General features: G+C 47.2%; 1 protein-coding gene across 25 annotated transcripts in view; it reads right to left on the reverse strand.

The window, feature by feature from the left end:
* Nucleotides 1-27,235, reverse strand: part of NRXN2 (neurexin 2) — a 336,186-nt gene that overhangs the window by 26,867 nt on the left and 282,084 nt on the right. For 16 of the 25 annotated variants that reach the window (XM_039366158.1, XM_039366159.1, XM_039366156.1 and 13 more), the window contains 2 exons: nt 14,844-15,015; nt 1,914-2,003 (listed from right to left, as the gene is read on the reverse strand). In XM_039366158.1, the coding sequence (XP_039222092.1) occupies nt 1,914-2,003; nt 14,844-15,015 (262 nt within the window). The remainder of the gene's footprint in view (nt 1-1,913; nt 2,004-14,843; nt 15,016-27,235) is intronic. The other 9 variants (XM_039366176.1, XM_039366175.1, XM_039366161.1 and 6 more) reach the window with 1 other exon arrangement.

Consider the following 27,235-nt stretch of genomic DNA (forward strand, 5'->3'; position numbering starts at 1 on the left):
TCTCTTGTCCTGTTACAGGCCTGTAACTTTACCAACTAGACCAGGAGCAGGCAATCTTGGCTCTTTTATGACGGGTGGACTTCAACTCCCAGAATTCCTGAGCCAGCCATGCTGAGGGGAAAGAGAGAGGTTTCCAAGCTGAGCCGTCGTGTTGGCTCAGGAATTCTGGGAGTTGAAGTCCACAAGTCATGAAGGGGCCATAGTTTCCCCCATGCTGGCTCAGGAATTCTGGGAGTTGAAGTCCAGGAGTCATAAAAGAGCCAATGTTGCCTACCTCTGGCCTAGGCCTAGGCTGCTTTATGACTTGTGGACTTCAACTCCCAGAATTCCTGAGCCAACATGGAGGAACTTTGGCCCCTTCATGACTTGTGGATTTCAACTCCCAGAATTCCTGAGCCAGCATGGCTCAGCTTGGAAACGTCTCCCTTTCCCCTCAGCGTGGCTGGCTCAGGAATTCTGGGAGTTGAAGTCCACGAGTCATAAAAGAGCCAAGGTTGCCTACCCCGGACTAGACCTTACCTCCAAAACAGCTCTCCCCCCCCAATTTGACCCTTAGGTGATGCCCCAGAGCCCCCCTAACTTGGCTGATCTCCAGAAGTGTGAATTTAAACTCTTTAATGCCTCCACCTGGCGGGACCACCAGAGAGAATTCTGGGAAGTGAAGTCCATGCTTTCTAGAAGAGCTGGATGCTCTGTGATTCTCAACCTCAGCAAGTTTTAAGACGGATGGACTTCAACTCCCAGAATTCCTCGGCTAGTATGTTGGTCGGAGCATTCTGGGGGGGGGGAGGTTGAAATCCACCCATCTTAAACAAATTCTAGCAAATGATGCTCCAGGGATGCTTCTCTCGGCCTTCTGATCCAAAATGGCCTATTCTTGGGACTCACCATTAGACTTCTTCATTCCTAAGGGTGTATATTTGTGTGTGTGGGTGTGGGTGTGTGCGTTGCTTCTTTGCAAGAGAAGCTCTATGCCAAATGTCTTCAAGATGAAATGCTATAAGCAGCTGCTCCCTTCCTCCCCTCTCTTTGTGTCTCACTCATGAGGACACCAGCGCTCACACGCATGTGGCGTCGGTGCTGCGAAAGAGGCCTGCACCCCAAATCTGCTCCCTGCCCGTCAGATTCTCCTCTTTTCACAGAAAATGCAATCCTATTTAGGGAGACAATCAAACCGATGTGTCAATGAAGACTCAATCATCCAACCCAAAAGTGTCTGTTTAAAGACTGAATCGTGGCAACTGGACCAAACTTGGTTTGGTTTGGTCCAGATGCTACAATTCGACCTTTAGAAACCAAACCAATCCTGGCCAATAACTCTTCTCCAGCTCCCCAACTTTGCCTCTGCTTAACTCAGGGGTCTTCAAACGTGGCCCTTTGATGACTTGTGGACTTCAACTCCCAGAATTCCTCAGCCAGGCACTGGCTGAGGAATTCTGGGAGTTGAAGTCCACAAGTCATCAAAGGGCCACGTTTGAAGACCCCTGTCTTAAATCTAACAAACAAAATGGAGGCTGGCTGAGGAATTCTGGGAGTTGAAGTCCACAAGTCATCCAAGGGCCACGTTTGAAGACCCCTGTCTTAAATCTAACAAACAAAATGGAGGCTGGCTGAGGAATTCTGGGAGTTGAAGTCCACAAGTCATCCAAGGGCCACGTTTGAAGACCTCTGTCTTAAATCTAACAAACAAAATGGAGGCTGGCTGAGGAATTCTGGGAGTTGAAGTCCACAAATCATCAAAGGGCCAAGTTTGAAGACCCCTGGCTTAACTGGCTGAGCCATCTCTCTGCAAGCAAAAAGGGAAGAAGGCGGAAAGGGGCGAGGAAGCTAAGAGACAAGAGCTGCACCTTTAAAACCTCTTTTTTTTTTACTTGCTTGTGAGTTAACCGGAATTATTAATTATCGTTAGTTACCTTTGTCGAGTAGCCATTCATCTACTACTCGACCGAGTCGATACGGTATTCTTTGTCTAGCAATCGCCAGCCGTTCATTATCAGTGTTCCCTTCAAAAAGTTTAGAGAGAGATTTGCAGACGGTTAAAAAAGTGAGAGAAAAAAAAAGAACACCAAAAAAAGTTAAAAGAAATAATAATAATAATAATAGTAATAATAATAATAATAATTAAGAAGAAGAGAGAGAGAGAGATAAAAAAAGAGACATATACGCCATCTGGAAGGTCAAAGGTCAGAGGTTAGCAAATTTAGAGAGGTCAGACTACACTCCAAACAGCAGTTTAAGCAGTTGGATCAAAAATTAGCAGTTAAGTTTTCCATTAATTCTTTTTTTTTTTTGGGAGGGGGGAGGAAGGGAAAGGCAGTCTGTTTGGGGGGGGGGGAGTTTAGCGATTTTAGCCACAATGAATAAAGCACTAGTTATACGGTTTAGTTTAAGGGTTAGGATGAGTAGATGGAAGTTAGAAGGCTTTATGTAGCCCCAGGGAAAGGGACCAATTCTCCCCAGGGCCTTTTTTTTTTGTTGTTGTTTGTTTCTTTCCTTTTGTTGTTGTTTTTTAAGCAAAAAATTAAATTCACTTTATTAGCCGACTTTATGTTCTACATCACAAAATGGCGGAAAAAGCAACATTACGCTGTCAAACTCTCTCCCAAAAGTTTCCTTCCCCAAACCCGTAGGACTGTCGTTTTGGTCTCCCCCACCGCTTTTTGGTTTAATTTAAGATTCCATGTCCCGGTTGGTTCCCTGCCTGCCAACTCCACCAAAAAGCATTTTTTCCTTCCCCTGTCCCACCCCCCCACCATTCTGTAACCCACCCACCCCAAAAAAGAGAGAGACCCCCCCCCTCGGATTTCTCCCGCTTTGGCATCTGAAAAGGGGCAAAGGAATTGAGCCGTCTAGTTACCAAAATAACGACCGAGGGGGTCCAAAGGCTGAGGGTGAACCAGGCGTCTTGAGAAGGTGATGGTGGGTGACGAGCAGAGCCAAATTTGATATCTTTTAAAATTGAACACACAAAGGTTGGGCTTCAAGAGACGGGACAATCTTTTGAAGCTTCCCCCCCCCGCCCTCTTCCAAATGTTGTCCCCAACTGTCACGTTTTAAAAGAGAGTTAGAATCACACACCGTGGACCGTCGTTGCCCACATCCGTGATCTTGGAGAATTGCGCAAACTAGGAGCTTGAGATGGGATGGGCGGTCTGGAGGGTTCAAAGCTCAGTCCGAGCAACCTTGAAAAGTTTCTTCCCACTTTTGGGAGATCTTGTCCCCAAGTCTCAGTCATCCAGGCCATAGTTATCCCAAAGATGCTTTTTCACGAGGACACTGGACTTTCTTGTTTTTCTTCGAAGACGTTTCGCTTCTCATCCAAGCAGCTTCTTCCGCTCTGACTGGATGGTGGGGAGTGGAAGGATTTATACTCCTTCCAGACAGCTGGTCATTTGCATCCTTTTAGAGAGGCGTTGAGGCCACTTGGAGGTTTACCTGTGTCCTCACAGGTGAAAAAATGGGAGTGGAACACTGTCCTTTCAGCAATTCCAAGAAGGCTCCCCATCCATTTGCACCACTCAGGTGACCCTGAGGACACAGATAAACCTCCAAGTGGCCTCAACGGCTCTCTAAAAGAAGGCAAATGACCAGTTTTCTTTGAAGACGTTTTGCTTCTCATAAAAGAAGCTTCTTCAGCTCTGACTGAATGGTGCGGAATGGAAGGATTTATACTCCTTGCAGACAGCTGGTCATTTGCCTCCTTTTAGAGAGTTGTTGAGGCCACTTGAAGGTTTACCTGTGTCCTCAAGGTCACCTGAGTGGTGCAAATGGGTGTGTGGAGCCTTCATGGCTGCAGGATGTTTCCTGCCCTGGGTCCCTTCACCGTTGAAGGCTGTTGGGGAGGTCCATGTGGTCTGCATCTCCAACCGAAGTGCAAATGGTTTCTGTAGTCTGCAAGGAGCATAAATCCTTCCATTCCCCCACCACCCAGTCAGAACTGAAGAAGCTTCCTGGATGAGAAGCGAAACGTCTTCAAAGAAAAACAAGGAAGTCCAGTGGCCTCCTGAAAAAGCATCTTTGGGACAACCTGGAGGACAGAGAATCGCCCTTGTCTTCCAGGTTTTGTCCTCTGCTGTTTGAAGGCGAAGTTGTTTCAAGAGGAGAAAAAATGTTTTCAGAAGGAACACCATGCTCTACGTCGTCTGCTGGGGACATTTCACTCTGATCTGATCTCCCACAATTTCAGCCAACCGTACCTGCTTACCTGTTGTGCATCCCCAAAGGAGAAAACAATGCTGGGAATTTAGAGAAGACGTGGAAGGTTGGAGCCAGGTGCACACAGGGCACCTTCCAAAGGCTTTCCAGGTGAGACTTCAGAATACAATAAATCCAATGTGCTGATAACCACTGGCTCCACCATGGCCAGTTTATGCCATAATCTCTCAAGTCTAATTTTTAGATCTTGACACAATTCCTTTTCTTCTAGTCTACCATCCCCTGGTTTTGACTGCCACACCAATCAGCAACATCTCCTTTTTTTCAAGCACAGTTATATCTGGTATGTTATGCACCAAGGCTTTACCAGTTTGTACTTGGAAATCCCACAGTATTTATTATTAGGTGATTAACCTCACAGTTTGCCAGATATTTAGACTAGATTTGGCATTTTTGTCCACCTATCAAGTTCTTCCCAAGGTCACCTGTTGAAGGATGAAGCTGTTCCAAGTAAGGCTGCTTTTTACAATTAACTTGGTAATTTTGTCAGTGCCCAGTGGTGCTCCAGATGTTTGGAATTGTACCTAAGACACCTATTACTATTGGTACTACCTTTGCTTTCTTTTGCCCCAGTTGTGTTGCTTCTATTTACAGGTCTTAATACTTTGTGTGCTGGAGAAGACTCCTGCGAGTCCCTTGGACTGCAAGGCGTTCAAACCGGTCAGTCCTAAAAGAGATCAACCCCAACTGCTCTTTAGAAGGCCAGATCCTGAAGCTGAAATTCAAATACTTTGGCCACCTAATGAGAAGGAAGGACTCCCTGGAGAAGGGCCTAATGCTGGGAAAGATGGAGGGCAAGAGAAGAAGGGGACGACAGAGAAGGAGGTGGCTGGATGGAGTCCCTGAAGCAGTAGGTGTGAACTTAAATGGACTCCAGAAGATGGTAGAGGACAGGAAGACCTGGAAGAACGTTGTCCATGGGGTCGCGATGGGTCGGACACGACTTCGCAATTAACAACAACAACAACACTTTGTGGTTTTCTCCAGTTCCTGCAACATCCACTATTCAGACTTTTTCTGGTTTTCTTATCAACCCTTGTTAAGGCCTGAGTGTTATGTGGAAGAGCTTGTTAATGTTCTCTTGATCTGTCTGGGCCGGGTCTTCCCCCAGGCATGGACAAGCAGCTTCACAGTTCACCGTTCGGCTGGTCTAGAGGCAGAAACGGAGCCAGCTACACCCACCCTGAGGTCCGCCAAAATATGGCCGAAAGATTCCTGGCTGGAGATAACGCAGGACTCCTGATCTCCAAACTGCTCTGAAGCAAACCGCAGAGAAGAGGGAACGCCTCAAAAATGGAGGAAACAGGTTCCTCCCAAACAACGTGTCATCGGCACTCCTGGACGTTGTCGGTTCTATCAAGTCCCAAGTCCCAAGAAAGGCGGGCGAGCAACTGCTGCTTCTCGACGGAGTGAAATATTTGTTGCAAAAGGAAACCCGAGGGTTCGCGTTTCCCTGGCTCCGGGAAGGCAGCGCGAGATAAGGGTCTCTTCAGTGAGTGCCAGCGAGGAAGCCATTTTTGAAAGCAGCAGATGGGAGGCTTTGGGATGTCGCCACGCTTCTGAGATCAGGAACGGCTTGAGGGATGGACGGAGAAGCTGGCAAGAATCCCGCTAGCAGGCAAAAGACCTTGCTGGAATGGTTGATGTTTCCCTAAAGACGTATAGATCTTCCATTGGGGCTGGACATAAAAGACAAGTCTTCTGGAACTCTAGGAATGTGGTGCATGCTGTACAGGAGTTACTAAGCTGGGAAATCAGAGACTGACTGACTGACTTCCTTCTTTCCTTCCGTCTCTCCTTCCTTCCTTCCTTCCTTCTTTCCCTTCCTTCCTTCCTTCTTTCCTTCCTTCCCTTCCTTCCTACCTTTCTTCCTTCCTTCCCTGCCTTCTTCCTTCCTTCCTTCCTTCCTTCCTTCCTTCCTTCCTTCTTTCCTTCCTTCCTTCCCTGCCTCCTTCCTTCCCTGCCTCCTTCCTTCCTTCTTCCTTCCTTCCTTCCTTCCTTCCTTCCTTCCTTCCTTCCTTCCTTCCTTCCTTCCTTCCTTCCTTCCCTCCCTCCCTCCCTGTCTCCAGGCAGCAGGGGGAATGTGTTTAGGGAATATCTGGCAACCAATCTCTTGGCTGTGGTAGACAAGGCCCACTCTTGCCCAAGATGTTCAGATCTGTCCTTGTCCTTCTCCTCCCTGCACACCCCACTGTCTTCTAGCACTGATGATGTTAGCTAGTTGGGTAAAGAAATGTCTGCAAGAAAACAACCAAGCTCAGAGAGCACCTCGGACTCCACGGTCGTCGTCGTCCTCCTCCTCCTCCTCCTCCTCCTCCTCCCCCCCCTCACACTGCACTGCCCCACACCTATGGAACTCTTTCCTAGTCCAAGCCACATCTCTATTTGGGGAAAAGTAGCGGGGGAGGATTGTTTGGTAACACATGCCATTTTCTGCACTGCAGTTGGGAGGTTTCCCTTCCCCCTTTCGATTTTCCAAGAGGGGGGGGGGACTTCTCGGCAGCTGAGCCAGGATAGAGCTGCCCAGAGAAGCTCAGAGACCCTTTCCTGGGGGGGGGGGCGAGGAGAGGAATTGAGGGGCTGAGGGGTACTCCCTTTTTTCCAAACCCCCGTCTCTGCTTCTCATTCCGGTGCGCCGCGATTCCGTCCCCTAATTAGAGAGAAGTCGGGGATTTTTCGTGCTCTCATTAGCTTCTCTATTAACTAGCCGATTAGCATCTTTTAATTAAAAACACGCCATCCTCCGAAAGTGACCAGGAGTCTGTAATTAGGATCCGGCTCTACACTCAATTTCACAGCTGGAGTCTTGTCTGCCTGGACTGGGAGACCGGCCGGCCCCGCCCTCCACTTGCACAACGGCAGCCCAACAAAATCAGCTAAACCAATCAACAAAAGAAGACATTGGTCGGAGATGGAAGCGCTGCGGCAGGCAACCATCCATGCTTCGGTGGGTGAGCCTCAGCAGTGCCTCTTGTGCAAGGGGGGCGGGGGCGGGTGGCTGTCAATCAACCCAATGATTGAGAAAAAAAGGAGGTTTTGGTGGACTGGAGCGCAGAGAAGAGCAACGAAGATGATGATTAAAGGCCTGGAAACGAAAACGTACAAAGAACGGTGGCAGGAATTGGGTTCGGCTAGTCAGGAGAAAAGAAGGACCAGGGGGGAACATGAGAGCAGCATTCCGATATTTGAGGGGTTGCCACAGAGAAGAGGAAGGGGTGAGTTTATTTTCCAAAGCGCCCGAAGGCAAGACAAGAAGCAAGGGATGGAACCTAATCAAGGAGAGAAGCAACCTGGAACGAAGGAGACCCTTCCTAACGGTGAGAACAACTAACCCGTGGAACCGCTTGCCACCAGAAGCTGTGGGTGCTCCATCACTTGGAGGCTTTTAAGAAGAGATTGGACAGCCATTTGTCCAGAGGGGTAAAGGGTCTCCTACTCGAGCAGGGGGTGGACTAGAAGACCTCCAAGGTCCCTTCCAAGCCTGCTATTCTGAAACTGGCAGCCTGTAGCTCACTTTAACGATCACAAACAGTGATTAGTTGAAATCTTGGACTGGAGATCACTAGGAACACCCTAGGCTCAAGGCCAGAGGGGGGGGGGAGGCAATGAAACAAGAAAAGGAAAGGCAGCGATGGGGAGTCATAAATAGAGTCAGGGAAAGTCGTTCTCTCTGTCAGGAAATTTCTCCCTATTTCTAGATTGGTTCTCTCCTTGATTAGTCTCCATCCGTTGCTTCTTGAGTGCAGCCGGAAGGAGATTTGGCCGTCTCTTACCTTTTCCTGCAATTAAAGATAAACATATTTTGAGCTGACCCTTGCAAGCTGGGTCCTCAAAACTATCTAAGTTCTGGTGAGCAGTAGCATTTCTCAGAGGGGAGGGAAATGCACTCTGCACATCCTCAGGAGTCTCACCGCTCAGAACTCTCCGAGGCTACCTCTTAGCCTGCACCCTCTTTGACTTTTGAAGGATCTTTCGGTCTTCTTTAGTGCTTTCCTGGGGGGGGGGGATTGGAAAGAATTAGACACGTCACCTCCCATTTGGAAGATGGAGTGGCTGCACCATCAATTGGTCAAAAGCCTGCTTGCTGCACTTGCAGCATGCACAATTGGTCAAAAGCCTGCTTGCTGCACTTGCAGCATGCACAATTGGTCAAAAGCCTGCTTGCTGCACTTGCAGCGTGCACAAAGCGTCGCATGGTTCGGGTTAGGCGTATTCAGTGCGCTCCCACAAATCATGGTTTCTGCAGAAACCTGTGTTTGTAGGAAATGCAAAACAAGGGAAAATCTCCCTACCTCTGAAAAAAAAGGGGGGGGGGCACAGAAACTTCCAGGTTTAGGGGCAGGATACTACGTTCTGCTGAGGCTCTTCCTAAAAACATTGTGCTGGGATCTGTAAATCAGTGGAATTTGGACAAGAGGCCTATTCACTTTTCAGAGGGAAGAATCTCTGATGGGGTTCGGAGACCAGTTGTATTTATTTTAATTGGTTAATTAGCCAATCACTGAGGGGCACAGCAATTAATCTCTGTTGTTGGCACTGCCCACAGAAAGGAAGGAAGGAAGGAAGGAAGGAAGGAAGGAAGGAAGGAAGGAAGGAAATAAAGAAGGGAGGGAGGGATGGAGGAAGGAAGGAAGGAGAGAAATAAAGAAAGGAGGAAGGAAGGAAGGAAGGAGAGAAATAAAGAAAGGAGGGAGGGATGGAGGAAGGAAGGAGAGAAATAAAGAAAGGAGGAAGGAAGGAAGGAAGGAAGGAGAGAAATAAAGAAAGGAGGAAGGAAGGAAGGAAGGAGAGAAATAAAGAAAGGAGGGAGGATGGAGGAAGGAAGGAGAGAAATAAAGGAAGGAAGGAAGGAAGGAAGGAAGGAAGGAAGGAAGGAAGGAAGGAAGGAAGGAGAGAGATAGGGAAAGATGACATAAAATTGCTTGGGAGTCTGGTTGATTTTTAGCTGAGACAGATTAAGGCCATTCTCTTCCGATTGTGTCAGTTTATCTAGAGGACCCCAGATTGACAAAATCTGAATTAAATCAGGAGACACACCCACACATATATCCCCCACACCATGAAAGGAACATAAGCTGAAGAAATGTTCCTTTTCTATCCTACTTCCCTCCCCCCAAATCCTTTAGCTATTTTCTTAAGGAGAAATATTCTTCCCAAAACAGAAAGGGGTTGCAGATCAGCCAAGTGATTCCCAGTCGGTGTATCGAAAGTAGTAATTCATAGTTTGGGGAGTCACTGATTATTTCTTGACTTTTTCCCCCCAGAACGCAGGGCATATAATCTCATTTAGGATTCTGAATCTCCCAGATCGTCTCCCTCCCTCTCTCCATCCTCTGCGCCACCTCTGGGCCCTGCAGTATTTCTTATTAAACATTTCTCATTTTCCCACATTCCTCCCCACCACCGCTTTTCTCTTTAGAGTATCTTAAAGATGTCACTGCCAATTCCCCCCCCCTCCTTACGTAGGCTGAAACAGATTTATGCTTATTTTTAAAGGCGGATAAATAAATGGCTTTCTGCCGAGATGCTTGCCTTAAAAAAAAAAACACAAACCCAGATTGGCTTTAATAAAGTGGGCTGTTCTTCCCGGCTTAATGTAACAGCAACAGAAAACTTGGGAGATCGAGGGGGGGGGGAGAAAGGTGTCATAAAAACGCCTGGGAATAATGTCACTTGGGTGTTAATTTACTGATTTCAAAAAATAGCGTTGTCGCCATCGGGCTGAGCACGGGGGGGGGAGGCTTTCTGTCCGGCCCTTTGTATTTTTCGAATAAAAGAAGCAAAATTCTGGGCTGCTTTCCGGGCTCCGTATTTAGGCCACCGGCAAGGTCCGCTTTGGGTGACGGGATCAAGCAGGGTCTGTACAGCGTCTGCCAGGGATGCTTCAGTTTGCACGGAACCAGGGGCTGGACTTGATGGCCTCATGGAACCCTTCCAAGTCGAAGAGTCTAGTCTAGCATGGTCCCGGGTGTGTGCCGGGATTGTGTGCAGGGTTTAGCTCTGCACGAAAGGTGCTTGAATGACCAGCCGACCTGCCCTTGAAGAATTTCATCCACTTTTATTTCACCTGTATTTGGAAACATCCACGTGGCTCACAAAGAAAGGGTTTGGAGGAGCTGGCTAGAATCTCTCCTGGCTAGATACCTCAGGGCCCGTCTGTTGGCTGACATGACACCGACCCTCAAGGTGTGATTCTGAACACCAGGCCGGGGATGATGTCTGAAGCGCCAACTTTTTTGGCAAAAAAATGTAAAGGGCTGGCGAAGTAAACGGCAGGAACGGCAGCTGAGTAAACCTGCTTTCCAGCCCGCCCCGGGCTAGGTAAAAAAGAGAGTTTCTTCCATGATGGGGGGGAAATAATGCTCAAGTTCAAAATAATGCACAACTTGCCTTCAGAAGTCGTGGTTGCTTCATCGCTGGAGGTTTCTAAGAAAAGACTGGACAGCCACCTGTCTGAAATGGTATAGGGTCTCCAGCTTGAGCAGGGGGCTGGACTAGAAGACCTCCAAGGTCCCTTCTAGCTCTATTCTGATTGATTGATTGATTGATTCTGCACCAAGACTTTGAGAAGAAGCGTGGCTGTCAACTCCTGACACAACTGCAGCTTAGCCAGCGGCAGCAGAGAGGATTTCCTTTCAAGGCAGAAGATGATCCACATAAATAAACGTTCCAGGATGCACCCAACCCAAAGCCAGAGGGGTCCCCATTACAGTGGTCACATCTGTGCAACTCCCAGGACGCAGAAAGGCTCCTGTGTGGTTCAGCACCTTGGACAGCTCTGGGATGACAGATAGACGCTCTGTCCAGCTGAGTAGGATTTCCAGCGTGCCAGGGTGAAGATGGCAACTTCCAGTTATTGATTTAAAACATTTGTGTCGGGGGGGGGGGGAAGGGTCTCCAAACTTGGCAACTTTAAGACCTGTGGACTTCAACTCCCAGAATTCTGCGAGTTAAAGTCCACCAGTCTTAAATCTTGCACAACTCCCAGAGAAGCTGGAGACAGAAAAAGGCTTGCAAGACTCCGGTGTGGTTCAGCACCTTGGACAGTTCTGGGATGACAGACAGAGGATCTGTCCAGCTGGCTAAATGTCTATGGCAGTGCTTCTCAACCTTGACAATTTTAAGGCCTGTGGACTTCAATTCCCAGAATTCCACAGCCAGCTGGCTGTGGAATTCTGGGAATTGAAGTCCACATGCCTTAAAATTGTCAAGATTGGGAAACACTGGTCTATGGAGATTCTCAGTCATCCAGGTCGTGGTTGTCCTAAAGATGCTTTTTCCCTGAAGACGTTTCGCTGATCACCCAAGAAGCTTCTTCAGTTCTGACCGAACAGGGGAATGGAAAGATTTATATCCCTTGCAGTCTTCTGGTTATTAGTATTCTCTCTCAGAGTCGTTGCGGCCACATGGAGGTTTATCTGTGTCCTCAGGGTCACCTCAGTGGTGCAAATGGGTGTGGAACTGCTGGAACTGCTGAAAGGAGTTTCAGTGTGTTTACAACACAGTCTTTTCAGCAGCTCCAAGAAGGTTCCACTCACATTTGAACTATTCAGTTGACCCTGAGGGCACAGATAAACCTCCAAATGACCTCAACGACTCTCAGAGGGAGTACTAACGACCAGATGACGGCAATGATGATCAATCCTTCCGTTCCCCACCATTTAGTCAGAACTGAAGAAACTTCTTGGATGAGAAGGCAAATGTCATCAAACAAAACAAGAAAGTCCACTTGGCTTTTGAAAGAAATCACCTTTGGGATGTCCAACTGAGTAGGATTTCCAGAGTGCCAGGGTAAGAGATGGCAACACCTGGCTATTTATTTAAAACATTTTATACAGCCACCCATCTTGAAACCACTGCAGCTGCATTAGACAAGGCTGCATCAAACTGATTCACAGCGAGGTGAGCCGGAGGCATCACATATGTGTGTGTGTGTGTGTGTGTGTTTGTGTTTGTGCGTGCGTGTATGAGAAATGCTGGCAAATCCTTGCTACCAAGAAGCCCTCCGTGCCTTGACCTCAGTTAGATTTGTTCCCTCCGCTTTGACGTTTCTGGAGATGGGGAGGGAGAAGCCAGTGGAACGGTGTGTGATTCAACCTTGAAATGGATTTGGGAGAAGGGAGTTCCAGCCAGGGTGCCTTGCCAGGGCCGAAGGCAACCCTCCAATTTCGTGCCGGCACCTTCCAGCTTCCCGAGTCACCTGGTCTGATTCAGCGGAGGTTGGAACCGGCCCACTGCCCAAAGAGGATCCCCAAGGTACGCTTAATTGAACGGAAGGATGGGAAGAGGGACGCTGCGATGCGGTTTGTCCAAGATCTACGGGGTAGAAATACTCAGCATTGGGGAGGGGCAACTGCCTGCTTAGTGAAGCTGGAGGTCCGTCCCTGCTAAAGATCTTCCCCCTCCCGGCATTCTTGACTCCACGAAGTTCTCCCTGTCCAGTTGGCCCTGGAGGAACATCTCTCTTCTTGCAGACCCCGCTCCTTGCCCTCGCTTATCTCCCTCCAGCTCTATGCATCTCCAATGCAGGCCATGAACTTTAATCACAGCCAGCCTTTTCAAGGAAGAAGCTAGATGAAATCGCGATATGCAGGATTATCTGCACCCACCCCTGGCTGCTGCTGAAAAGAGATGCAAAAATTACTTGAGCGGCAAAAAATGTCATGGCGGAAAGGATGTCAAGTACTCCCATCATCAATCAGGGAAGATAAAGAAAAAGAAAAGGGAAGATGATAAAAAGGGAATCTGGGCCTTTTCATTTCAGCTAGAGAAGATGGCCTTTCCTAGTGGAGAAACCTGTAGCGTAGAGCATTGTTTTTCAACCTTGTCAACTGTAAGATGGGGGACTTCAACACCCAGAATTCTGCAGCCAGCTCAGCGGTATTCTGGGAGTTGAAGTCCACCCATCTTAAAGTTGACAAGGGTGAGATATAATGCTGCAGATGGCCAGTGAGATGGACTTGGAAGGGAAAACCCACTATATAAAACAGCCAGTTGTTAAGTTAGCAACACGGTCGTTAAGCAAATCTGGCTTCCCCACTGACTTTGCTTGTCAGAAAATCCACAAAAGGGGATCGCACAACCTCGGGACAATACAACCGTCATAAATACAAGTCTTTGTTCTGTGACCTCAAGAGAGAAGCTCAACTGAGATAGGTAGGTTTTTTTGGGAGGGGGGGGGTTTCACCTTTTTAACCCTGCGTCCATCTCCATGGGCCATGCTAAGCTTTTCGGAAGGAAAACAGAGCCTCCCGTTCTACTACCATCATCCCCGTTCAGGCCCAAGACTCTGAATCCTGAGTGATATTATTAGTTGAACTGATGGCAAGGGGGAGGGGGGAATTTAAAAAAAAAAGATCTAATGGGGAGGGGGACCAGAGAAGATTTGCAATTTTGGCTGTGGTTTGTTCTCTAAGTCTGTTTTAATGCAATTCCTTGAACGTCTCATTACCAAACTAGGTAACGCCATCAGCAGGATTTTCTCGACCGATTCTCCTTGACTCATCAACGTCTTGTGTGCCTGTGTGGTCAGCTGGTTGTTTGTTTGGAGCTGGATTTGAATTCCAGAGCAGCTAATTGGTTCTCTTGTTGACTGGCACTTGGAGCGGTCTGGTTTCCTACATAGCGATATGATAATCCAAACAACCTATCAATATGTAAGAAACCAGTCCATTCGGAGTGCCAATCGACAAGAGAACCAATCAGCTGCTCGAAATTCAAATATAGCTCCAAACCACCAGCCAATCGCACGACCGACTGACCACACAGGAACACAAGAGGTTGATGAGCTAAGGCAGGGGTAGGCAACCTTGGCTCTTTTATGACTCGTGGACTTCAACTCCCAGAATTCCTGAGCCAGCCATGCTGAGGGGACAGGGAGAGGTTTCCAAGCTGAACCACGCTGGCTCAGGAATTCTGGGAGTTGAAGTCCACAAGTCATGGAGGGGGCAGTTTTCCCCACGCTGGCTCAGGAATTCTGGGAGTTGAAGTCCACGAGTCATGAGGGAGCCAAAGTTTCCCTCATGCTGGCTCAGGAATTCTGGGAGTTGAAGTCCACGAGTCATAAAAGAGCCAAGGTTGCCTACCCCTGAGCTAAGGGGAGAACAGGACGAGGAAATCCTGCTGATGGAAGTTACCTAGCTTGGTAACGAGACATTCAGGAATTCTCTTAAAACAAGCTCGGAGAACCAACCACGGCCAGAATCTAAAACCCCGGAGCTACAAGTATTATTATCTATTATTTCAAAGCCTTGCAATTTCCAGCACCTCCAGAGAAGTGGGACCATTTACAGGAGGGCCTTCCTTGTCGGAGATGCTTCAGAAGGGGTAAGGCTGGAACAGGACCTCAGCCCTAAAGACACTTTCCTAAGCCCCACTTCCTGAGACTCTTCTCCCGATTCCTCCTTTCGCTTCTCCCCCCTCCTTCCTCGGCTTGCAATGTGTGAGCGTGGGAAGAAGCCCCAGAGGTTCTGGAAAGGACAGGAGATGCCACCCAGAGGCCAGGACAGTTGTCTTCCCCCCCCCCACCGACTCTGGCAGAAAGAAAAAGAGGGCCCGGTGGTTCCGACCTCCGCCGTCGGGGGAAAGAGAGTAGGGGACGATGGCAGATGATGCTTTGTGATCCCTACCTGCCGGGTATCGTTCGTTGATGGGCCAGTTGTCCACCTGCAGCGTTGCGTTGCCGCCGCTCCGGGTGAAACGGACCACGTGGTACTTGCCGTCGTTCACCATGGCGTTGCTCTCCTCGATCGTGATGTCGTCCGTGCCCACATTGAAAATGACTCCCACAGTCCCCTGGTCCTGGAGAGCGGGGGGGGGGGAGGAAGAAGGGGCAGAGAGAGGAGGAAGAAAGGAAATTGGGTCAGTGCGGGCTTCAGAAGGGCGAGGGGGGGGGCTGGAAAAACAGGAAAATCTGCAGCCGGATTACACAAATTCTGCTATTTGCCCACAAAATAAAGGACTCCTGTAACATTACAACTAGCTTTGTAGGGTCTCCAGCAGTCATCATCGGAATATCAATTGATTAAATTTTAGCAGCTACTTCTTCTCCAGGAGCTCAAGGATGTATATAGAGTAGAGTAGAGTAGAGTAGAGTAGAGTAGAGTAGAGTAGAGTAGAGTAGAGTAGAATAAGAATAGAATAGAATAGAATAGAATAGAACATGGAATGGAGTAGAGTGGAGTGGAGTGAAGTGGAGTGGAATAGAATAGAGTAGAGTAGAATAAGAATAGAGTAGAATAAAATACAGTAGAATAGAATAGAAGAGAAGAGAATAGAATATTGGAATGGAATGAAATTAGAATAGAATAGAACAGAACGGAATGGAGTGGAGTAGAATAGAGTAGAATAGAATAGAATAGAATAGAATAGAATAGAATAGAATAGAATAGAATAGAATAGAATAGAATAGAATATTGGATTGGAATAGAATAGAATAGAATAGAATAGAATAGAAGAGAAGAGAATAGAATAGAAGAGAATAGAATAGAAGAGAAGAGAAGAGTATATAGAGTAGAGTAGAGTAAAGTAGAATAGAATAAAGAATAGAAGAGTAGAGTAGAATAGAATAAAGAAATGGAATGGAATGGAATGGAATGGAGTAGAGTGGAATGGAGAGGAATAGAATAGAATAGAATAGAATAGAATAGAATAGAATAGAATAGAATAGAATAGAACAGAACAGAATATTCTTTATTGGCCAAGTGTGATTGTACACACAAGAAATTTGTCTCCGATGCATAAGCTCTCAGTGTATATATAAACAGAAGTAATGGGTCATAAATCATAGTTACAATCATTAGACATAAGTTACAAACAACAACTGATAAATCATAAGAAACCAATAGGAGGAGGTTGCAGGAAAAATGAGAGGGTGAGAAAAGATGAGAAGTAAGACAATGCTGTGGGAATTAAGAGTTCAACAGAGTGATGGCAATGCCCTCTAGCGCCATCCCGAGGAGAGGCGTCGAAACAGTTTATGTCCAGGATGTGAGGGGTCTGTTAAGTTATTTTCTCAGCCTTTCTGACCTGCGCAGTATACTAGTCCTCAATGGAAAGCAGGCTGGTTGCGATTGTTCTTCCTGCAGTCCTAACTATCTGTTGGAGTCTGCACCTGTCCTGTTTGATTGCGGTGCCAAACCACACCGTGATTGGGGTACAAATGAGAGTAATTCCTCTGTGGAGCTGGATCAGCAGCCCCTGGGGCGGTCTGCGCCTTCCGAGCTCTTCGTTGTGCCTTTTTAATATGTGTGTATGTGTGTTTGCGTTACAGCACTGTATCCCTCACCTGCTCCACAACCGCCACCCTATAAAGGTACATAGGGCTAAGAAAGAGGACGGAATTGGCCCAAAGTCATTTCGTGAATTCTCACGGCACAAACAGGGTCGAACCAGGATTTCTCCAACTCTCTGACCAGCTTTTTAAACCTTCACAGGGAGTCCTCGACTTACGACTGCAATTGAGCCCCCAAATTTCCATGGCTGAGCAAGGCAGTCATTAAGTGAGTTCCCTCCCCCCTTTTGCAACCGCAGTTCATACCACAGTTGTTAAGCAAATCACTGCAGTTGTTAAGTGAAACGTGCGGTCATTAAGCAAATCTGGCTTCCCCCATTTGCTTGTCGGAAGCCTGCTAGGAAGGCCACAAACGGGGATCGCATCACCTCGGGACACTGCGACAGGCGTCATACATGCATACCAGTTGATCACGTGACCACGGGGATGTTGTCATGGTTGTTAAGTGTGAAAACCGTTCATCAGTGTCGTCATAACTTTCAACGGTCACTAAATGAATGGTTCGACTCGAGCAGCCCCTGTGTTTATTTTTTAAAAAGTCTCTTCATTTCTTTTCTTTTTATTCTTAAAGGGAAAAAAAAGCAAAGTTTTAAATTAAAAGTAAAAACAAAAAAAATACTAATTTATAGGAGGAAATGTGTAAGGACCCACCCCACTTTACATCTTAAGAAGACAGAACTCTTGGAATAATTCTTCCAACAGGCATCCTTTATTAAGAAAAAGTGGTTGCAGGCGTGCTAGACAGGACTTGGGGTTCAAGCTCTACCATTCGAGGTTTTAAGGGGTTCCCAGTAGTCCCACCCAATCACCCCCCTCTTCCAGTGACAGTTTCAGGCATCACAATCCCACCCCTTTTTTCCTTTCTTCCGTCTGGATGGAGACTTCAGATAAACTACATGAAAGGTAAATAGCCTCCTTTGTTATGATAAGACCTTTTGGTGCTAACCACATTCAAACCCTTTGAAGTTGTACCAAAGGAAGTGAGGGCCATAAAGCCCCTTTGTTCACCCCCCTCTCTTTCTTTATGGCAGAATCCAGAGAGGGCAGAAATGGGGTTTTCTATAATTAATAACTGGAGATGAAGTATAATTGGATTCTGACAAAATGTTTTTTTTTTAAATGAACCTTTGCACATATTGTGCTGTTAATCAGTCGGACTTTCCTTCTGCATGACACCGAAGAAGTTTTTAAATTTAAATTTAAATGTCTATCTTCTCTTTTCTCTAGATATTAGCTAGATATCCCCTCCTTTTCTTGACACGACAGCCCTGTGGAACGGACAGTGGCCCAGATTTGTGGATTTCATAGCTGGGGGGCGGACGTAAGACTGGGGTCCTCCCCTGGAGATGGAAATGCCCATGCTTAGAATTTCTTTGCCACCTGGAAGTGGAGGGAACTGGTCTGAATCATCCTGCTGCACTGGGAATCACGGGGATGCAATCTAAGCCCAGTTTAAGAGGATTTAAAAAAAGAGACCAGCTCTGGATTCTTTGGCAAGGGGGCAGCGGATAGCACCGAAACGAAGCCAACGAAGGATCGTGTTTCCCCAAAGCCACCCCCCTCCCAAATGTAGAGGATGTGAACCTAGAGCAACCAATATTCCCCCCATCCACCCCTGCAAGGCGCCTCCAGCACAACACCACAAGTGGAAATCTGCACAGGGCTGATAAGCCCAGCCCGTGATCTCATCCATAAGCAGCAGAGGCCATTAAAAGAGGGAGGCTGAGTCTCCCCTGGGTGGGGCGTATTTCAAAGGATTACAGCCTTGTTCTTAACAGGCTCCTTTTCTCTCTTTGACAGGGACAAAACTTCCTGTTCGGAAAGACTTCCAAGGTATTCGGACGGTGCCAGAGCTACACCAGGCAGCCAAAGTTGGGGACTCCGAGTTGGAAACCAAGAGAGGCAGCTTCTCGCCTTTCCACACGGGGCCCCAAATCCTTGGGGGTTCCTCCACGGTCTGAAGGAAAGGGGATGGGGAGGGCAGCAGGAGCTACTCCCAAGATACGTGACCGTCAGCCAAGCAAGGCAACGTGAGCTTTGCACGGCTAAGGATGCTGGAAAACTTTTTATTGTCTCTCTGTGTGTGTTTTTTTTAAAATCCAGGAGTCAAATACCATTGAGCCTCAAAATTCTGTTGCTAAGTGAGACATTTGTTAAGTGGGTTTCACCCCGTTTTACGACCTTCCTTGCCACAGTGGTTAAATGGATCACTGCAGTTGCTAAGTTACTAATCCGGTCATTAAACTGAATTTGGCTTCCCTATTGACTTTAGAATAGAACAGAACAGAACAGTTGAGTGGAGTGGAGTGGAGTGGAGTGGAGTAGAGTGGAGTGGAGTGGAGTAGAGTAGAGTAGAGTAGAGTAGGGTAGGGTAGAGTAGAGTAGAGTAGAGTAGAGTAGAACAGAATAGAATAATGCAATAGAGTAGAATAGAACAGAACAGAATAGAATAATGGAATGGGAATAGAATAGAATAGAATAGAATAGGATAGGATAGAATAGAATAGAATAGAGAATAGGAATAGAATAGAATAGAATAGAACAGAACAGAACATAATAGAATATAGAATGGAATGGAATGGAAAGTAGAATAGAATAGAATAGAATAGAATAGAATAGAATAGAATAGAATAGAATAGAATAGAATAGAGCTGAAAGGGTCCTTGGAGGTCTTCTAGTCCAGCCCCCCCCCCCCCGCTCAAGCAGGAGAACCTATACTTTGCTTGTCAGGAGGCAAGGTGTGCCTGGCTGAGGAATTCTGGGAGTTGAAGTCCACAAGTCATAAAAGGGCCAAGTTTGAAGACCCCTGCCCTAATAGAACAAAAGAGATAAATCAGTATAAACTGATTTTTTTACAGCTGTGGTGGTTTTCCTCTTCCTTTTGCTTAATTATTCGCTTGATTTGTTATAGCCAGGCATCTCCACACGTAGCTCTGAGCAGCCTGCAGAGTTGACCACACAAATAACCAAAGATGCAACAACAAAAAAACCCCTCGAAAACATTAAAAGTAAAATTAAATTAAGTGACATTAATTTCAAACCACTAAAAGGACAGGCTCAAAGAACCGGGAGCGTGCTTTCAGAAAGCTGCAGCTTCTATGCCATTTATGGCTAATATTTACATTATTTTTTCAAAAGGAGGATCTGGTTTATGTCCACCACTGCCCTCCCTAGCTGGCTAGCTGAACCCTGGTGCTCTGGCTGAGCGGGCCCAGCATCCTTAACCAAGCCAGTTGCTAGCCTGGTGGCCAATCTGGGTTAGCTTTCCGGGGAGAGGCTTGTCATGTTGCATAAACTTAGCTTGCTGGGATAAATTTTAGGGGTTCGGGCATTGCATGCAATCCAAAAATAGATTTACTCCGATGTCAGGTTCTATGAATGCAATCTCTGACACCTAAGGAACACTTGGCCCTCCAAAGTCTCAATTAAAAAGGAAAATATTTGTTCCAGAATCCTGCATTTTTTTTTTTTAACTGGGAGTGGAATTTTCTGCTTTGCTTAGCTGCACCACCCTCCCCCCCCCACACACACCCCAAAATGCCCTTAGGAAAAAAAACAACTTCATTTCTGTGATACACTGGGACGGAGTGGATTGTTTCTGGTAAAGCTCCAGTGTTTGTGTCTGTGCATACACCGAGGGCTATTTATTTATGGGCCCATCAAGGCTTGCTTTGTTTGGGCTCAGAAGGATTTGAGGTGGTTATTATTTGGATGGGAGACCAGCAGGTTGGCAGGCTACCTGGGGAAGCAAAGGCAAACAATCTGTAATATGACAAGAGTACTGCTGCCTATGGAGACAAATATGGAGACAAATATGAAATCTGCAGGAGCCCAAATTCCCTGGCTCAAAATCCTTAATTCCTGAATGTGAAGGAAGGAGACAAAGAGTGTCCCTTGGCACGTGCAGAGGGCATCTTCTTCTCAGCCGCTCTCCCATGCCTGGCAACAGAGGGCAAGGCTGGCCCTCCCAGCCTCTCATGCTGGGAAAATTATTACTTAATACTGCAAGAAGCACAGGCTTAAATGTCCCTTCCCCGGCTCATCATGAACGGAAAGCAGAATAGGTCAAGACGGTTAAGGAAAACCATCAGACAGCAATTATATTTGGGGATCTGGGTAACACTGACACCATACAGGTACACCTCGGCTTACAACAGTTCGTTTAGTGACCGTTCAAAGCTACAACAGCACTGAAAAAAAGTGACTTAGGACCATTTTTCACGCGTACGACCTTATGCCGCATCCCCAGCATCACGTGATCAAAATTCACAGGCTTGGCAGTCGGTTCATACTTATGACGGTTGCCGTGTCAGAACAGGTGTGGATTTGAAGTCAGGCGGTTCCCATTACCAAGTGAACTTGTTGATGTGGATTACACAAGACAGTGGCAGCGAACCTATGGCACGCGGGCTAGAGGCGGCACTCAGAGCCCTCTCCATGGGCACACGTGCTGCCACCGCCGCCATCAGCTCACACAGGTCTGTTAGGCCATGGCGGCCCGAGGCGGGGCCAAGGTGCATCAGGTGTGTGAGGGGAACAGGCTCCACGTGCGGGCTGAGGGCAAGATCTGCAAGGGGGCCAAGATGACCAGCAGCGCCCTGCTCTCCAACCACAAGCAAGAACAGATGGGACAGAGTAGGCGCGTTCGGCGATCTGCATCATGTGCCTCCCCCTTCCCCTACTCTGCCTACTGCTGGAGGGCGACCCGGTATTGGCAGCAGGTTGTGGAGCCCTAGTGCGCCAGTTGTGGGGTTGGCAGGCTGTGGTTGCTGATGGACACCGTTGGCCCCCATGCGCTCGCTGGCCTCTGTGCAGGGGCTGATGGTGTCAGGCAGCAGCCGCCCCGGCCCCTGCCCCCTGCCTCACCCCGCAGGACGAGCCTCCTGTCCACCGCCCCACCCACTAGACACCCCCTGGATCTCCCCCAACCCTGCCCGGCACCCACAGGCATCCCCCTCCCCACGAGCAACATCAAGATGGCCACGCCCACCCAGTCTGCCATGACCGCCGCAGCCATGTGCCCACCCAGTGGGCCACACACACACGCACACCCTCTCCTCCCCGAGGGCACCACAATGCTGATGTGGCCCTGGCACTTTGTGATAAATAAGTGGGTTTGGGGTTGCGGTTTGGGCACTCGGTCTCTAAAAGGCTCGCCATCACTGACAGGAAGACATTGGGAGTTTGGCTGGGGAAACCGTTGCTGAAGTCTATGAGTTGGTGTTGGAACCTCAGAGTTAGTTTCGCTTCGACCAAAACTATGCAGCGTATTCAATAAACAGTAAGGTTTTCAGAAATCGGAACGAACCGGGAGTTTTATTTGGATTTTTGAGCTGGATGTTGACAGCACGTTTCTCCCACCCAAAAGCCCACATTCCCCCTTTCTCTGCCAATATGGGGTTCCCTGCCCTCTTCCTGTTCCTGAAGCATCTAGAACAGGGGTCCCCAGCCCCCAGTCCATGGATCAGTACCGGGCCGCAGCATGCCAGCAACCGGGCTGTGCAAACAAGCGAAGCCCCATCCGTGGGATGCAGGCAGCACACAAAACCACACCCTCCCCTCTGCATAGAACCGGTCCCTGCTGCCCCAAAGGCTGGGGGCCTCTGATCTAGAACCCTCTTTAAAGCTGGAATGGGAATTCTTAAAGAAGAATGGGATTCTTTAAGAAAGGCTGTCTCACGCTGGAGGTGGACCAGAATGCCAACGAGATCCGACTGACGAAGCTGGCAAGATCCAGGACAGGATTCCTGTTCCTGCCCAGTCCTCAGGGGAGGGCGGCTGGGGGGGGGTGTTGTGTGGCTCCACCATTTGCAGCAGCGGCTCAGCTTAATCCACATCCCGGTGCAGCTGCTGACCGACACTGCGCCAACTTAATTTCATTTGCAGCAAAATGGTAATTAATCCCGCCTTGCAGCTGGCTGGCTGGGAAGGAGGGGGGGGCACCTGGGAGGCAGATGCCTTTTGCTGGAGGGCAGATGACGGCAGGCAGCTGAGTGCGCCAGGCTGGATGTATCCGTGTGTGTGTGTGTGTGTGTGTGTGTGTGTGTGTGTGTGTGTGTGTGTTTGCCGTCGCTCCTCTGCATGAGGTACATAACTGGGGGGGGGGAACAATATCCGCTGCACCAGATTGCCTTCAGTTAGCTAAATCTGAGTTTAGCTTCAGCATTTGCCCAGTGTACAGTACAGGTAAGTCCTCGATTTACAACAGTTCATTTAGTGACCGTTCAAAGTTACAACGTTACACTGACAAAAAGTGACTTAGGACCGTTTTTCACAGTTACAACCCGTGCAGCATCCCCAGGGTCACGTGATCAAGGTTCACAGGCCTGGCAACCGGTTCATACTTATGACGGTCGCAGCGTCCTGGGGTCACGTGATTCCCTTTTGCGACCTTCTGACAAGCCAAGTCAATGGGGGAAGCCAGATTCACTTAGCAACCGGATTACTAATTTAACAACTGCAGCGATTCACTTAACAACTGTGACGAGAAAGGTCGTAAAATGGGGTAAAACTCACTTAACAAATGTCTCACTTAACAACAGAAATGTTAGGCTGAATTGTGGTCGAAAGTCGAGGACTACCTGTATTTAACTGTAATATCAAATTCATCCAATGTCTAGATCAGGGATTCCCAATCTTGGCAATTTTAAGATGCGTTGCTGGCTGGGGAATTCTGGGAGTCGAAGTCTACACATCTTAAAGTTGCCAAGATTGGGCACCCCTGCTCTAGCTAGCCAAATTCCCCGACTCTGATGGGCTGTTTGCACACACACACACACACACACACACACACACACACACACACACACCCTCCCAAGCCATAAGAATACTGAGGTTAGCACAAGCCAAGCACAGCATATCGTGTGAACGTGCCGGCTAGTCTTCACTGGACCTGGGTCGGCTGTGGGTCTGCCTCAATTTCGTTGTGAGTTATCCAATGACACTAAAGATATTCTATTCTATTCTATTCTATTCTATTCTATTCTATTCTATTCTAATTTCTATTCTATTCTAATTTCTATTCTATTCTATATTTTACATTCTATTCTATTCTGTTCTGTATTCTAATTCTAGTCTATTTCTTATTCTATTCTATTCTATTCTATTCTATTCTATTCTATTCTGTATTTCTATTTTATTCTGTATTTCTATTCTATTCTATATTTTACATTCTATTCTATTCTGTTCTGTTCTGTATTCTAATTCTATTCTTTTTCTTATTCTATTCTATTCTATTCTATTCTATTCTATTCTATTCTATTCTATTCTATTCTATTCTATCCTATCCTATTCCATACCATACCATACCATTCCATTCCATTCCATATTTTCTATTCTATTCTATTCTATTCTATTCTATTCTATTCTATTCTATTCTATTCTATTCTATTCTATTCTATTCTATTCTATTCTCTATTTCTATTCTATTCTACTCCACTCCATTCCATTCCATTCTATTTTCTACTCCATTCCATTCCATTCCAAGATGCTGTGGGAAGCTTCTACCCGATAGCCTATAAAGAATGTGGGAAACGAGGAGGTGTCCTTTCCCCAAATCTGGGAAATTGGATTTTGGCTTCCTCTGCTCCCAATTTTAGAGGCTGAAGCTGGTGGGGCTCCAGGAGCCCCCCCCCCCCAAATTAGGCGAAGCCATCCCAGAAAAGGAGAGGAGCAAATCCTTTTAAAGGTTTGTTTGCCACTCCAGGAAAAGCAAGAATCCAACTGCAGAACAGCCCAAAGACGGCTCTTTTTGAATGCAAACTCCTCTCCTCTCCTTGCCTGGGAACCTGGCCCTCGTTCGAATCACGACCAGAGTCTCCTTCCTGCATCTAATATTCCAGTGCGTTTCTTTCCCTGCCCTGCATCCTCCAGAGCTTGAACCCATTTTGTTAAATCAGTCCATAACTCAAGGCCAGTTGTTCCTTGTGAGCAGTGGTGCTTAGGTGGTTGTATAGCGCACCGAGATGAGTTATGGGACTTGCAGCACCCGGGGTCACAATTCAGCAAGCTGTCACCCTAAAGTAATCACCAGCACATGGCAGAGGGGCTAAGTAGCCAGCCAAGCCCTCAGATCAGCGGTGGGGTGGGGGCTTCCGACTGCAGACAACCCCCCCCCTTTCTGTGCACGCCTTGCTTTTAACCTGGGCCTGAGAGCAGAAGACATTTTGAACTTTCCGGTGCAGATGCAAATCCGTGCTTAACCGTTCTGCAATTTGAACCCACATTGGGTTTTTCTAAGCTGCAGCTGTGTGCCAAGTAAGCAGGAAGGATGCAGAACACGTGCAGAGTGCTTTTCCCACCCCAGTAATTCAAATCTGGTCATCTTCCTCACTCCTGGAGTTGAGATTCTGCCTCTCGCTTACATTCCATGGCAGGAAATTCTCGTTCAGATTACATTTAATCAGATTAGATTTATTAGATTAGACCGGAAACAAATTCCTTGTGTGTCTAACCACACTCGGCCAATAAAGAATTCTATTCTATTCTATTCTGTTCTGTTCTAGTCTAGTTCCATTCTCTATTCTATTCTATTCTATTCTATTCTATTCTATTCTATTCTATTCTATTCTATTCTATTCCATTCCATTCCATTCCATTCCATTCTAATTATATTGCTATTCTATTCTATTCTATTCTATTCTATTCCATTCCATTCCATTCTAATTATATTGCTATTCTATTCTATTCTATTCTATTCTATTCTATTCTATTCTATTCTATTCTATTCTATTCTATTCTACTGTATTTTATTCTACTCTACTCTACTCTACTCTATTCTACTCTATACTCTACTCTACTCTACTCTACTCTAGTCTACTCTAGTCTACTCTACTCTACTCTACTCTACTCTACTCTACTCTACTCTACTCTACTCTACTCTACTCCACTCCACTCCACTCCATTCTATTCTATTCCATTCTATGATGAGTCAATTAATAAAACGGTGCAAATACCCAGGGACTGTAATACTACAAATAAATCTATTTATGTGTTTCTTTAAAAAATAAATATGCAAATCACTGCCTATTGCTGCCTATGTATGCTGGGTGCCAGTCTGACATATTTCAAGGAGAATTAAGGAGAAACTTCCTAACAGTGACAACAATTAACCAGTGGAACAGCTTGCCACCAGAAGTTGTGGGTGCTCCATCACTGAAGGCTTTTAAGAAGAGACTGGACAGCCACCTGTCTGGAATAGTATGGGGTCTCCTGCTTGAGCTGGAATACCTCCAAGGTCCCTTCCAGCTCTATTCTCATTGAATTGAATTTCTTTAACAAGGAATGACAGCCTGTTTCCCATTGAATACTAAAAGGGGCTAAAGGTTCTTACTAGGTCACTGGGAGTTGGTAAAGAAATGCACAATGTTTTGTGCTTCACAGGATGCTTGGTCAGCAACAAGCATTTTTTGTGGCATTTAAAACTGCTGGAGTAATCTTGATTGGCCCGGTAAAAGATGCTCGTTTAATATCGGGCCTTTAGCTTTGGCCCAGGAATTGCTGTCAGCTGCAAATCCTACAAAGCAAAGCCGAATGTCTATGCAACGGCATCTAGGGGACAGGGAAAGGGCTATGTGTGTGTCTGTTTCTATGATTGTGTGTGTCTATGCGTGTATGCAGGGCATTATTAAAGGATTATTATGCTAAGCAGGGATTAATACCACAAGGTGGGAACAGCTGGCTTGCTGTGTGCTCATGTTCTTTATTAGAGCTATGCATGTAATTATTGCATTAAACCTGGATTATTTCAGCCCTGGGACATATGTGTTTTATTAACGCTGCCCCCTGCAGGCTGCAGAGGTGACACACAGGCAGTCAATGCCAGCCCTGCAATTGACATGTGGACCCAATGCCGGAGAACCCCAAGTTTGCAGTTGCAGTGAGAGAAGAGACTGGGCACCCACTTGTCTGAAATGGTATGGGGTCTCCTGCTTGAGCAGGGGGTTGGACTAGAAGACCTCCAAGCTCCCTTCCAGCTCTGTTATTCTGTAATTAAAGAGAGAACCAACCTAGAACTAAGGAGAAATTTCCTGACAGTGAGAACAATTAATCAGCGGAACAATTTGCCTCCAGAAATTGTGGGTGCTCCAACATTGGACGTTTTTAAGAAGAGATTGTCAATCTTGTCTAAAAGTGCTTGAGCAGGGGGTTGGACTAGAACAGGGGCCCCCAATCCCTGGGCCACGGACTGGTACCGGTTTGTGGCCTGTTAGGAACTGGGTCGCCCAAGCAGCAGGCCAGTGAGTGCAAGCACAGGATCTAGGTTGTGCATGAAAGCATCTTCCCCCATCCTTGGTCCCTGGTGCCAGGAAGGTTGAGGACCCCTGAGATGTGAGATCAGGGGTCCCAACCACTGGTCCATGGACCAGTACCGGGCCACAGCATGCCAGCAACCGGGCCGCACAAACAAGCAAAGCCCCATCCACGGGATGCAGGCAGCACACAAGACCACGCACCCTCCAGTCCGCAGGAAAATCTCTCTCCACGGAACTGGTCCCTGGTGCCCAAAAGATTGGGGTCCTCTGGACGAGAAGATCTCCACGGTTGTCTTCCAACTCTGTTATTCTCTTATATATTTTGCAACGTTTCCAGATAGGCTTTCTAGGTGTTCCCGTCTTTAATGGCAGTGACCAAGTAGGCTTTTACCTTACAGTGGAAAAGCTCTGAAAGAAGTGGGGAAAATATCCAACACTCTTTTACCGCAAACCTTGCGGTTGGTCTATTGTCCAC

Source organism: Crotalus tigris, unplaced genomic scaffold (genome assembly GCF_016545835.1).
Source record: "Crotalus tigris isolate CLP2741 ecotype Arizona unplaced genomic scaffold, ASM1654583v1 scf7180000020245.1906669, whole genome shotgun sequence".
NCBI lineage: Eukaryota > Metazoa > Chordata > Lepidosauria > Squamata > Viperidae > Crotalus > Crotalus tigris.